The sequence below is a fragment of the Lepidothrix coronata genome, unplaced genomic scaffold (genome assembly GCF_001604755.1).
Source record: "Lepidothrix coronata isolate B3197 unplaced genomic scaffold, Lepidothrix_coronata-1.0 Scaffold177, whole genome shotgun sequence".
NCBI lineage: Eukaryota > Metazoa > Chordata > Aves > Passeriformes > Pipridae > Lepidothrix > Lepidothrix coronata.
The window spans coordinates 664,887-678,703 of record NW_016690357.1 but is presented as its reverse complement, the minus strand read 5'-3'; the positions used below and the strand labels follow the sequence as shown (position 1 = coordinate 678,703).

General features: G+C 36.4%; 1 protein-coding gene across 8 annotated transcripts in view; it reads left to right on the top strand.

Annotated features, from left to right (window-relative positions):
* The window catches only part of THSD7A (thrombospondin type 1 domain containing 7A), a 283,452-nt gene that overhangs the window by 211,703 nt on the left and 57,932 nt on the right, over positions 1-13,817 (top strand). For all 8 annotated transcript variants that reach the window (XM_017830347.1, XM_017830343.1, XM_017830344.1 and 5 more), the window contains 3 exons: positions 5,769-6,003; positions 9,077-9,192; positions 11,425-11,557. In XM_017830347.1, the coding sequence (XP_017685836.1) occupies positions 5,769-6,003; positions 9,077-9,192; positions 11,425-11,557 (484 nt within the window). The remainder of the gene's footprint in view (positions 1-5,768; positions 6,004-9,076; positions 9,193-11,424; positions 11,558-13,817) is intronic.

Here is a 13,817-nt window from a genome sequence, read left to right as displayed (position 1 = left end):
ACCATTTCTGTTTCAAATACATGGGTTTCTTGTTTTCTACTAAAATTAAATGCGGCAAATCGTTTATCTGATGCCCCATTACATGTAACTTGTGTTACCCCATTAACATTTTTATTCATAGCAGGACTTTTGTTTTGCCCTGCAAGTCCTCCCTTGTAAATGATTTTCATTCATGCAAATGGTCCTTCTGCAGCAAATGCAAAGAGAAGACATAGCTGGAATATAAAGGAAAAGAAGAAAAAGGTTTTAGATATGGGCTAATATCTATTCTTTGATGATTTCCCATGCTTTCTACAATGGGTTTTGTTTGGGTTTTGATTGCCAGGGAGGGGAGGGTTTTGGGCTGTAGAACAAATATATTCTGTACATAAGATGGTTCTAACATCAGATGTGCCAGGGTCCAACTGATAAAATGCCTCATGCAACACCAGGAGCCAGGAAACATAGCCGCCAAAGAGTTCTTAGAAAATGTTTACTCACATTTATTACTGACAGAAAAGTTAAATGCCCTCAATATAAAGGGATCAGAAGCATTTGTTAGTTCTTCTTTAAAACTGTTAAGCATTTTATACCTTTATGTTAAGATGAAATTTAGCTGAAAAGTGAAAGCTGTAATGTATGGAAGCAGTGAAACAGAATATCTGTACACTGCTATTTGCAGACAAAGGTAACACCATTGATGAAAGTGTGCAGTGTATTTGACAGAATTCAGGTGACTGTAAAAAAAAAAAAAAGTAGCAGAGCACTTTTTAACCTTTCCTCTGAAGGGAACCCTTGGTAAAAGTGTAAGAAACAATCAGAACACTATTTTAGTAGATGATTTAAATAATAAGTTACTTGGATGAATCTATGTAACAAAGTAGAAACTCTTTTAAAATTAGAAACAAAATTTAGTTTATGTTGTCTTTTTTTTTATAGTGTGTCAAAGGGACTCATTTTGAGGGAAACACAGAGCCAGATAATTCAAATAAACATACATTCACGTGCTTCTTCCTTTTCCATGTAGGTCAAGGCAATAGGTTTTTCAGGAAAAACATAAGCCATATGTAAATTACAATAGTGACAAAGTTTTCTGATGAGCTCTGGGATACCGACTGCCCCTCCAACACCACACTGACTTCTGCTTGAGCCGGGAGCTCACCTCAGTTGTACACACTCTCATCATCATTTCCTCATTCAGAACAAGACATTTTCCTTATGGTCAAACCACGTGGCTGCAGAGCCTCAAGCCTCAAGCACGGTGTGGTCATGCACATCTGGGATGGGCTTATTTACTTGCATTCAGTGGAGAGAGAGAGTCTCTTTTCTCAAGATAAAGACTTACTGTGGTTCGTGAGATGACTCCATGTGGAAATGGGTGTCACAATAACCATTTTTGATATGTTTTCTGAGATCATTGTCCTCAGCTTGAAGGTTTGAAAGGCAAAGTGATTTATAAATTTGCCTGTCTGTGAGCCTGCCTACAGTGGTCACTAATTTGTGTCACTGTCAAATATATCTTCATGGTACAGTAAGAAACTCGGCAAAGTCACTGTCTCAAAATATAAAATGACAGCAAAGGACACAGTGATGTTACCTGATACATCCTATAGTTATTCTGCACAAATCTAGTAAAGCCATCCTATACAACTCAACCTATCTTTGTTGAATGTTTGTCTATTTTTGTTTTATATTCTGTTTAATATTTCTGTTCTTTTTTTATTTCCTGCTTACAATAAATCTTTTATAATCAGTAGTATACACTAAGACTACTTCACCTAACTACTAGACCTGAGACTAAAATGTACTAAGTGAATCTTAGTTTTTCAGTAAGTAGTATTTATGCAGATTGATTCTGTATTGATTATACACTGCTATATATTAACACTGTCAGAGAGTATAATACTAATGTTGTGGATACATTCAAAGTTTTATCAGTAATACCAATTTTGGAAAAGTAAGGATTTAAAAACAAACAAACAAAAAACATGATTCAAATGCAAAGAGAAAAACAATCAGATATAAAAGCTTAATTTAATAAAATGAGAGTGAAGAGCAATTTTGTTCGACATATTCTCTTAGGGCAGGGATGCATGTGCATGGCAATGTCTTACTGTGGCTATTGTACGCTCATAGATTAGCAAAGTATAATGCCAGAAGGACTATTTAGTGTGACCTCACATATCACAAACTATTAAACATCACTGAGTTAGATAGTATAGAACATCAGTTGTCCATCTCATCAGATATTCTGTTTGTCAAAGACCGATAGCTCTTACTTCTCATATATCTGCAAGATTGATCTACCGGATATGTAAGGAATAGCTGGACCAAAGGAGCTTTTAATTTTTGTATTTTTCCTGGCTTGAAATAACAGTGCTTGGTAATTAAATATGAAAACATAGAACTGAGTAATTGTTTTTCCAGCAAAATTGCTCATTCACTAAAGAATAAGTTTTGGAGAACACATTTTTTCTCTTGAAACAGGAATAAAAAAATTTATTTAGTGAAACCTGAATTTTTCAGGGAAGACTTACAAAGTGACCTGACACCTGTGTGTGATGGTGAGCCGGGGCAGAGGATGTTACTGTGCTTTTCCTTTTATTCAGGAGCCCATCAGCTCAGATTCTTGACTGTATTGTGGTGTCTGGGGTTCAAATCCTATCCATGAAAAGACTTGAGGAGAGACCTCTCATTTCCCATGGGTGCACTCTGTCTCCTGTCCTGTTGTGTATTGTAGGACAGTTCTGCTTGGTTTGTGTAACTGATATGCAGCAGATGGGGAAGCATCAATGTTTGCAGTACTGGAATAGTCTTGGTTCTGACTGTGTCTGTCTTCAGGAAGAGCAGCTGCCTAGAGGAGTGCCTACCTCATTCCTTCAGCAAAGAAAGGAGCAACTGCTTACTTGCTAGACTACAAGGGGCATTTCAGTCACATCAGTTTTCTCAGATTTTAAGATTATTCCAGCTGCTTTCATATGCATTTATAAAACTATATGCATTTTTAGAAATTAGTGATATCAAAATGATTAATTAAAATGATCTTAAATGCTTTGAAAATTTTAATAATTTCAAAATTTAAAAGTTAAGTCAATGTCACCAAAAAGACTTATAAAATCCGATTATTGAATATCCTAGAGTGAGATGTCTTGCCCATTATCAGCTCCAACTCAGCCAGAACAGCAATTTAAGCATATGACAATTCTGTTAAAGCGCTCAAGGAAACTACTTTCATATCTCAGCTATTTTATAAGTAATATACAAGTCCCTCTGCAAAGCTAGTCCTTCATTTCCAAGTCTACTTTGCTTAAGTGTCCGACCTCAAAAAGAAATGCTTCAGTTCCAACTGTTTTCTGTACCTTGAAATTACTATTTTAAGTACTTCCAAGAAGTTATTTACTGTCATCTGATCATGTATTATTAAGGAATGTATTTATTATTGTATGTCCCTTTTCCACATATTCCGATGAAATCAAATGTCTGTTTTAGTTTTTTCTGTGATACTCATTAACTTTTATATTTCTGTCAAACCTGTACCCTTTTCAGGATATGCTCTTAAAGTTGAGCAGCCATGATCTCGTTACCCCTACACAGATGTTGTAAAAGGCATCTCTAACTGCCAGTTTTCCAACCACTTCTGCTTTTTCTGTACCTATTTAAATTTGAAGGAACACAAGGGAATGCTGTTTTCCTGGAGAGAATGGCATTTTGATTTATAAATAAATAGTTGGGGGGGTTTATTACAACATTTAGTACTAGTGATAATTGGTTTTTATTTTAGTAATATTATTTCCACATTTTGTTCAGTCTTTACATGCTTTTAACTCCTGGTTTAATCTGAGCAGAACTGGATTCCCACTGAGCTGCAGACATTCATGCCCCAATGTTTTTCATTTACAAGTCAATGTCACTCTCATTTTTTTCCCTGAATATACATTCTTGCATAGTTGTCAAAATTGAACCTAAGTTGTCACTTTATTCTCAAATGCCCTAGGAACTGCTGGCTGTGGCATCCAATTCTAGGGAAACATTTCTTCCCCCCCCCTTTAATTTATTAAATTTCTTAAATATTTCCCTTGTGTTTCTTCTTGAGTTAACATCAGATGGAAATAATTAGTAACCTTCCTTATGTCTTTTAAATTTTCCTTTTTTAACCCTATTGCTTGGTGAATATGTCTAGACTCCTCACATTTTCTATTCCATGACAAATAATTTGTGTCTGTTTATTTTTTCTTTTCAAAATACTCTCACTTTCCTAATTTCCTTGCTAATATTTCTATCTGCTAGTGTTAGCTGGAAATTTTTTTCTTTCCTAAAGAATGCTAACTACATAACTTTTTGAAACTTATTACATAAACATAATTTTATTTTACTGTTTGGTTTATTTCCTTTTTTTTAGAAAAATGCATCTAATGTTCTGTCTTGAACTTTTGCAGACTGATATATATTTTAAGCAATTCTGAAAGACTTGAATTGCATCCATTTTGAGCCAAAAAAAATCAGTTGAAGTTATTCTTTAATTACATTCACACATTTGTAGGTTTTTCTAATCCCCTTTTGCAAAATTTAAGATTAGCTGATCTGTGGCAAAACATCTCAATTAATATGATGTTTACTGTTCCTTGGTTGCATCAATATTTTTAGCCCAAAGACAGAAGTTAGAAATATCTCTAGGGAAAAATTTGAGAATTTGGATTTTATGTTGTGGCTTCATTAAAATGGACTTTAGGTTAGTATACTCTCCAACATGCATTTAGTGTGAGCATACCTATTTCTTTTTAGAGAAGTCTTATGGCTCATTTGCATTAACTAATAAAAAGCTCCTCTTTCAGTCGTCTTTGTTACTTTTCTTGTGTTTTGGGAAAGGCTGAAATGTTATTTAGATTTTTTTTCCTGCCTTTCCATCAGCTGGAAATAGGGCTCCTATTATTCTTTGTAGGCCACAAATGTTTAAGTTAATTCTTAAACCTAGATTCTGTATGTCTAGTAACACCAGATATCTAGCAGACATGCAGTCTACTCACAAGGCTGGACATCTAGTAGCCTATGATCAAGTCTAGTAGGAAAAACCTCTTCACTTCTCGTGGAGGACTGGGAGGCCAGAGCGACTTCGAAGTGCTTGAATATAATAAACTGAGCGTACTATCTGAAACCAAACACAACAAAGATAGCATTATCTGAGCTTTTCTTCACAATTATTGACACTTGAATGCATTTTAATCTTAACCTGCAACACCCTTTGTTATCTCAGTGTGGACCTGAAATTGCCAGCTGTGCCATCCTCTTTGGTAATTATATAACATGGATAAGCATCCACTGGGAGCTAGGACAAGAGCTCCAAAAATCTTTTTAATTGATCTGTGAATTAGACATAAACAGTGGTCTTTACACATGCATAACTAGAATAATTAACCATTTCTTCTGCCTAGAGCCTTTATATGTCCTTATGTGATCTCTTGCAGTCCCTTCTAGAGAACCTCAAAATAATGACTGTAGATTACTCCAAGCACATTAATGTATCATAGAAGTTATGATTATTTTGGCATCCTTATGGTACAGATTTACATACTGTCCATGAACAGTCTTTTCTGTGTGGTCTGTTGACTGAAATTTGTCAAAGTCAATATTGAGCATATAGAGAGGAGGAAAAAAGGAGAACAGCATTTTTTTCATGTAATCAAACTGATAATGTGTAACTAATGTGAGTTCAAAGTGGGCTTGTGGGTTTTTTTAGATTAAAAAAAATCTCCTTCCACTGAATGAATTTTTGCCCTCTTTTATTGTTCCAGGAGGAATACAGTGCCCAAATATCAGTGCCCTGCAGGAAATGCGCAGCTGTAACGAGCACTCTTGCACTGTGTATCATTGGCAAACCGGCCCGTGGGGACAGTGCATTGAGGACACGTCTGTCTCTGCTTTCAACTCCTCTGCCAGCTGGAACGGGGAGGCCACCTGTTCCGTGGGGATGCAGACAAGAAAGGTCATCTGCGTGAGAGTCAATGTGGGACAAGTGGGCCCAAAAAAGTAAAGATCTTTAAAAATATCTTCATGCTGTAATTATCTTCAGATTTTGCTGCTTTATATTTTTATCCCCAGTGACTACATGCAAAGACAAAAAGACCCTGTTCTTTCTCATGAGCGTTCTCACAGGTGAACACTTCATCTTCTAAAAATACAAAACTGGTACAACAGGAGGACTAGATGATACCTTTCTCACTATTGATTTTTAGAGGGTATATTTGCAAAGGTGATTCTGCTGACTAAATCCAGTTGGCTCCTTGCCATCGTCAGGTTGAGTTGAGGTAAAATTCGTGGGGTATGTATGTGACATGCAGAGCAGCATCATTCCAAAGATCCTTGTGGTACTCTTAAGCAAGCACTGCAATATGTGGATTAGTGCAGTTCCATGCAAAAATAGTGGTTTAGATTTAAATCCAGTACAGCACATGTAAGTGCACCTTCTCAGAAGCAGACCAAGGAGATGTAGCATAGTGGAACCCTGACAGGGCATTAATTTGAAACGTTAAACATTAGCTGGACAACCTTTGTGATTTCTTTTCCCCATATATATAGTTTTTTAAGTGATCCCTTTGGCCCAATGATTTAATTTTACAGTTTAATGTATAACCAGGGTTAAATATGGATTAGCTGCTAGTAAAATGCATTTGATAATATCTCCGTATGGATTGGCAGTCTGCAAATATATCCCACTCAGGACAGATTCAAAACTGAAAGAACTGATATCAGAGGTCATTTAGAAAGTTCATGAGGCAGCTATTCTCGCACGAAATATTTGCATGGTGCCTGCCATTTGTTGCTTTATTCTGCAGTAGACCTTAAGCCTAATTTACTTTAAATGGAAATATGGGGAGTAATGCCAGCACATTCAGTAATCTAAATTGTTCTGTATCTGCATTAAGTTGCTGTTCTATTTAGTCATGATAACATTATATCTTTTTTTTGGTCCATTTACATTAAAAAAACCCCAAAGCCTCTAATGATTTATAATTCTTTTGAAATCTATTGTTAATGTCTCTGCCTGTGATTTGACCTTAAATTTTTGGAGGAAGGCTGTTTTATTCTTTCATAAATTAATCATGTGAAATGAAAAAAGGTCTCAGTTGATGCTTCAAATTGTCACATTAAAACTACAGAATCATTTTTAAAGACCCAGACATTTAACATGAAAATGTAAATAGGAACCTTGTTTTAAACTCCCCTTAATAAAAAGGATTACTGTGGTACCATACAATCAATATTATTGGCCTTATCTGCCTCAGAAGTTACAGACTTCAGCATGTATCTTTTCTGTTTAATTTGACCTTGAGTAAGGACTGCAAAAAAAAATCAATATTTCACTTTAAACCACATATAGTAAATACAAACAATATAAAGGATAGAAATGGTGTTCTAATTGAACTAATTACCTTGCTTAAGTATCTGAAGAGGAATTGTAGTGTTCGGTGCTCCTGAAAGATGAAGTTCTCAGTGAAATGGTGAATGAGTATATTTCAAACACTTTTGTATGCTTATAATTCCTCCTGTTCTTTAAGAAAAAAGCCAGTGTAAGAAAAGCCATTAGTAAGCCAATGTTCAATACTTTTCAGAAAGATTTTTTATTTTCACCTTAGAGAAAATTTCTGCCAACATAGTTAACATATATGATTGGTAGCAGAGGTTTCTTTCAAAGTGTACCTGTTCATATATAGTACACCCATGCATATAAGAATCTGATTTTATGAATCACATAGAAACAAGGCACAATTTGAATTAGAAATGTAGAGAGAGCTTATAGAAAAGTGATGGAGATTTGTGTTGCTACAGCTATGTTATTTCACGGTCTTTCACATTGGTGGAAGGGGAGAGAAGAGAAAGGATTGAGATGTTATTATAAGAGGGCATCGAGGAGCTGGTGCTTGTTCATGGTAATGGATCATACATTGAGAAGCTTATGTGAATTGACAGGAAAATGCAGAAACAACTGATGAAAAACATGAACTAGCAAGTGTTACTGAGGAAGAATATGTTCCTGAAAAGCTGCAACTCAGCTTTTGTCCTCCTAACACAGCACAGGCATAGTTCTCCACTGACCATGGAGACCATATTTTCTCGATAGTTCACCATTAGACTTGCTTTACTTCCTTTGGACTGGCAAGAAAGATGCCTTGCACAAGCCAAGATTTCCCAGCTGTTGATCTCTAAATATTAAACTATTGTCTCACCTCTCTGGTCCCAGTTGCCCAGCAGCCAAAAGAGGAAAAGCTAGTCACAGTGATGTTTTTCTGTAATGATGCAAAAGCTCTGAAATATGGAAGTGATGTTGTTCTTGCATCTTCACATATTCCTCTGACAGTCCACAGTCTTTATGCTTTTAGAGCAATAGTAATTTTGAAATTATTTTAAAGATTTGCAGTATTTCTGTGAGAGTTATTGCATCATTCTAATCAAGTAGAGAGTTGTTTGTCCTTGATGAAAAGGGACAGAATCCTCACAGAAGGGGGAAAATGACCTGGGTAATGAGTCCCATATGTGGCAGTCCAATAATCCTTTTTATATGCTGATCAAGCCTCTTCCTAAAACAAGTGAGGATTTTTGTCTTTTCTGACAGTCTTTCTCAGTCTCATTGATCAGGCAGTTTCAAATCATTTTCTGGTTTCTTTCATAATCATTGTCAGTTTATACCTATTTGTTCCTAATTTAGCAGTGTTATTTTAAATAAGCCTCCTTCTAGATTTTATACTTCTGGTAAAGTCATGAGACCTAAAACTGTATTTTGCTAAGCGAAATGAGGTGGCTTTTCTTCATAATTATGTGAAAACTTGAAAATAACCCTGAGAAGAACAGATTCTGGCATGGTGGGTGAGGAACAATGATTATTTAAGTTAAATCCCAGGCGTAGAATACACTGGGTTTGGCTTGTCTTCACCAGATTTGATAGTTTTGCTAATAGTTTTTCTGTCTGTGCTCCATCCTGGTGAATTCTAGGCAACTAGCACTGCCCTCATCTGCCTGCAGGCATTCAGTACCTCTCATGATTCACCCTTTCACTGCAGAGTGATTGTTTATTTGATAATGCTTCTTTGTCGATGTTTTTTAGATGCCCTGAAAGCCTTCGACCTGAAACTGTGAGACCTTGTCTGCTTCCCTGTAGGAAGGACTGTATTGTGACTCCATTCAGTGACTGGACAATGTGTCCTTCTTCATGTCAAGAAGGTAATTTTATCCATTGTGTGGAGTTAGACTAACAGTCACTTTTGGCAGATACACGTCTCTTTGTGACAGAGGACATGTAATACCTGGTACAGCAGCTGCAAGGAGGACATAAAGTTTTTGATGAAAATAATAGTTTTTCTATACATTTTCTATATGCATCTGCTTATAGATTTTTCCCCCATTTTACCTAATGTTACAAACTCTCATTTGCATCTTACACAGATAAAGAGATAACTAGTCATGGACTAAACACATATCTCTTAATGTAACACCAAAACAGATACTTGTACAATTGTAGCATTTTAATTGTCAGATTATAAAATTGACAGATTTGGGCTTTGGAAATCCTTAAGCTTAGGATGTTTGCTCATCAGAAAACTGAGGCTTTATATACCAGGAGAAAAGCAGGTAGATAAATAGATATGTAATTGTATATAATTTTGGCTGGCTGCTTCTACTCCAAGGAAAATTGAAGGAAAGTTAATAAAAATCAGAAGACTTTACATTGATGGTAATGCTCTGATTTAAACATATAATCCAATACCATTTTATTACACTTGGCAAAGCTCTTAAAAACAGTGCAGGTCTCCCCTGAATTCTTATTACATTGAAATCATACATGAAGTTGAGACATGAAATCATACATGAAGTTGAAGAGTGATGACAGGCTTAATGTTAGCCACATTTTTATGCCTTATTTCTTTTTTTAAGCTTAACAGGAGTTGTTTTTCTAATATGTACTATTACAGGTAGACTCTGTAATACATCCTGTTCCACAGGGTGCTAATCCCTGTGTGGGACACGGTGATTACTCACAGCTACCAGATTATTAGAATGTAAGATACAGTTATATCAAACATACAGACTTGGACTTGGATTGCCATGGCCAATTCTATATGCTTTATAAAGGACAAAAGCAAAAAGGCATTTTTGCAGTAATTCCTGTTACTGTTTAACAAATGAAAAAAAGGGTTAGGAAGACTTAAATCCATAACCTTTGAAAAAGAGCAGAGAATTTAAACCATTAAATCTGAAACTATGAAATAGTTATTAATCATTAAATAGTGTGTTATTTTGCAGCAGTATTAATTATTCTTTCTGAAATATTTTTGTTAGAGCATATAATCTTGGACAAAAATGTCATCCTTTCCTGTTCTCATTTCTGCTAGTTTTAAGAAAGTTCTCAATGCAATGAGCATATCTTCACAAATATTTACTACAAACTAGCATGTAGACTTCTATTAAACAGTATATTTGTGAACTACTACAGGCATCATGTCCATTCAGTGGTTGAACTCCTTTTATACTACACAAACAATTTTTGTTTCATAGGGTTTACCCATTTGTGTCAGCAAGCTGGTCAGTAGCTTTGCTGGGCTGCATGTCTGTCTTGGCCCTTGTGGCACCTCTTGGCATCTCCTGGAGCTGTTTGACTCGGGAGTGAAGGGTTTCCTATGTGTTGAAAAGCAGCCAGGTGCTGGAGAGCCACCACCGGGATTCTCCTACTGCTTGCTCCTAATTATAATTCCTTGGCTGTGGTCCAGCACTCTTCTGTGTTCAGACAAGCTGCAGCTGCTGTAATAACCCACCCAAAGCTGATATCAACCAAGTCAGCCAAATGTCCGCTCTACTGCTCACTGAAAAAAAAAATACTCCAAGATTTTTACCTAACAGTATTTCTGTATTAGGCATTGCCGTGGAACTAATACAGATCTGTAGCTTTTCTCTTAATTTTATGCCTAGAGAACTGATACCCGAAGATGACTGAAATCAAAATTCCTGTAGAAACTATTTATTGTTTATCATTAATAATGAATGACTATAATAATTAAAAGCTGTAAACTGCAAAGGAGTTCTAGAGTGGAATTTCTGTCTCTGGTTTTACATGCAAATGATTAGGGCAAGCTTATACTTTCAAACTGGAAAGTGTAGCAGCAAACTGAGCTGGTTTAATTTTTGTTCACTTGAACTGTGTATTCATTTCAGCTGTCTGTTCATTTGTTCAGTCATTTTTTCACTATTGCTGCTATTGCTTTATGTTTAGTTCTGCTTCCTGGCCTTTAGCTGAAACTAAGGTATTTTTTCTATTAGTCTTAATTTTTCTGCTTATGGGCAAAATAGCATGTCGATATTATAGCAATCAGTTCAAATACCTGTTAAGTCCTGTTTTCCCTCTAATTACTGTCATCCCTATAGAGTAGCAGGAGAAACAAGCTCTTGTGCTCTTTGCAGGGGGTGTCACAGTAAGGAAGCAATCCCGGCACCGAGTCATCATCCAGCTCCCTGCCAACGGTGGTCGAGAGTGCCCAGACTCTTTGTTTGAGGAAAGGGAATGTGAAGCTTCTCCTGTCTGCCATAGCTACAGGTATGAGAGACAATCCACCAGAAATAGCTCAGACATGATTTTTCAACTTGTACTACCTCTAAGGCTTGCTGAATTCCACTTCTTAACAGGAGGTTCTTTTCTAACATGTACTATTTAGAAAAAAGGAATACATATCTAAATCAAGGTTTCAGAACAGATATGTAGACTTGCTTGGGTCCATAGTGAATCACTGTTTCATTTTGTTCCAATTCCTTTGCAGGAACAGCGTAACAGCTAAGAATTACTTTTCAGGATAAATTTTTCCTAGAATCTGTTCTGACATTTTATACATGTAAAAAAAAAATCTATCTTTCTAAATTCCAAAGCACCAAACAGCAATCTTATCCGTTTAGGAAAGTGTAGGAGCGGCTGGATGTACAACACCAGCCACCTGGATGATAAAAGAAGAAGAAAATACTAAAGCAAAAATATTGTGGTCCTGAGCTAGCCAGAGCTAATATTAGTGTGTGTGTGTGTGTGTGTGTGTGAAAAAAATCACAAGGTCAAGCTGGAAAGCCGCTTGAAGCATGGTTGTTCTCTGTGGCTGGAAGCAATCACATGAATGTGTGTGGTATGTGGGGAGATAAAGAAACATCTGCCTGGCTGGAGAGCTGGGACCCAGGGTCAGTAGAGAGTCTGTATATAGGTATGGAATAATAAAGTTACAAGAGAGTTCTTCTTGGACAAAAGTCTGTCCCACTTGAATTCATTCGCTGCAAAGGGTGCAGAGTGAGATTTTTTCCGCAGGAGAACTGAGTTCTGATGCCACACTGTGCCACCCACTGTATCCTTCGTCTTTCTATCCGTCTAAGCCCTGAGATAGTTCAGAATTGAGTGTATCCCCATATTCCCTGTGTCCTCTGTGTTGTCCTAATCTTCACCACAGAATGTTGAAGACTATTCCAGTAGGTGGGGATCTCCACCATCACTGGTTAAGAAAGTTTGTAAGTAGTTCTGTATAATCCATCTGAGTGGTGTGGGAAGGTCTAGTCATACATGATCTAGCTGTTGATACAGACAAAGTTTAGAAAATTCTGATGTAGCTTGTTTTCGTTTTTAGTCAAGATTTACTTGACAAAATAATAAAAAGATTTTTTTGTTTTGTTTTATGAAACTACTCTCTGTTGCAGAGGTACAAATAGAATTTAGGCTTATTTTAATGAAAAGAAATTGAGATTAAAGAAATGTGTTGCTTTCATCATCTGGGAAGAATTATCATTGCAAATTCATTCGGAGATCACACTCTATGCAACTAAAAGATATGAGAAGATTTAAAAGAGCATTGGGAAGCTACCAAAATCAGTACTCCAAACATCAGAGAAACAGAGCTCAAGAACTTTTTCTAGTCAAAATGAGAGTCAGAGTTTTATCTTTTAAAATGCTGGCTGCTTCTCATCTCTTCAGTATCTTCAGTATCTGAACTGCATGACAATGTGCTGAGCAGAAGAAAGAAGAGTTGTTAGAGAGTGGTAGATGAGGTCATTTATATTTCATGACATGAACTAATACTAAACACATGTTCTGTACATTTCTTTTAACATCTTTCTGACCTGCACACATGCTGCAGCAGATGGACTCACACACACATTTGGCTCGTGCCTTAGTTCGGTTGCTGTCCCATAGAGGCAAATTGCAGTGAAACTTGTCATAGGTTTATGTGGTTTTCCCCACCTGGGAGCTGATGATGGATGACTCCAGGGCGGACTTCCTGGTGCAGACCAAGGAGGAGAGCCAATTAGAAGTTTTAGTAACGCCTCTGTGATAACGTATTTAAGAAAAAACTTTTTGCGTAGAAAAAAATTCCAGCCAGGGAAGAGCTGACCGAAGCTACTTTACTGTAGCTGCCGTTCTTTTTTGCTTCTTATTTCTTCTTCTGGAATACCATTTGGCAAATGAAGCTTAGCAAAGGAATTTTCTTGTTATGACAACTTTACCCTTGTAAATTTGAGAAAACAAAATAAAAATCCTAAAACTTTGTTCATCCTACCTTATCTTTGTAGCTCCAAGACTTGTTTGTGCTCAAGCAAAGCAGAATTGCTCCATTTACTGTTGTGTTGCAAGGCATACCTAAGGGAGTGGGGGAAGAAAAGACCTGGGGAAGAGAAAAGAAGGAAAAGATAAAGAAATTCACTTTTCATGTGACAGTATTTACTGCCAAAAGACAATTCCAGTATTGCCTTAATGAGAAGTCAGTCCTGGAGTCTTATCTCTGGAATGTATTTGGGAAACTTCAACACACCTTTGCTTCATATAAGTGGAA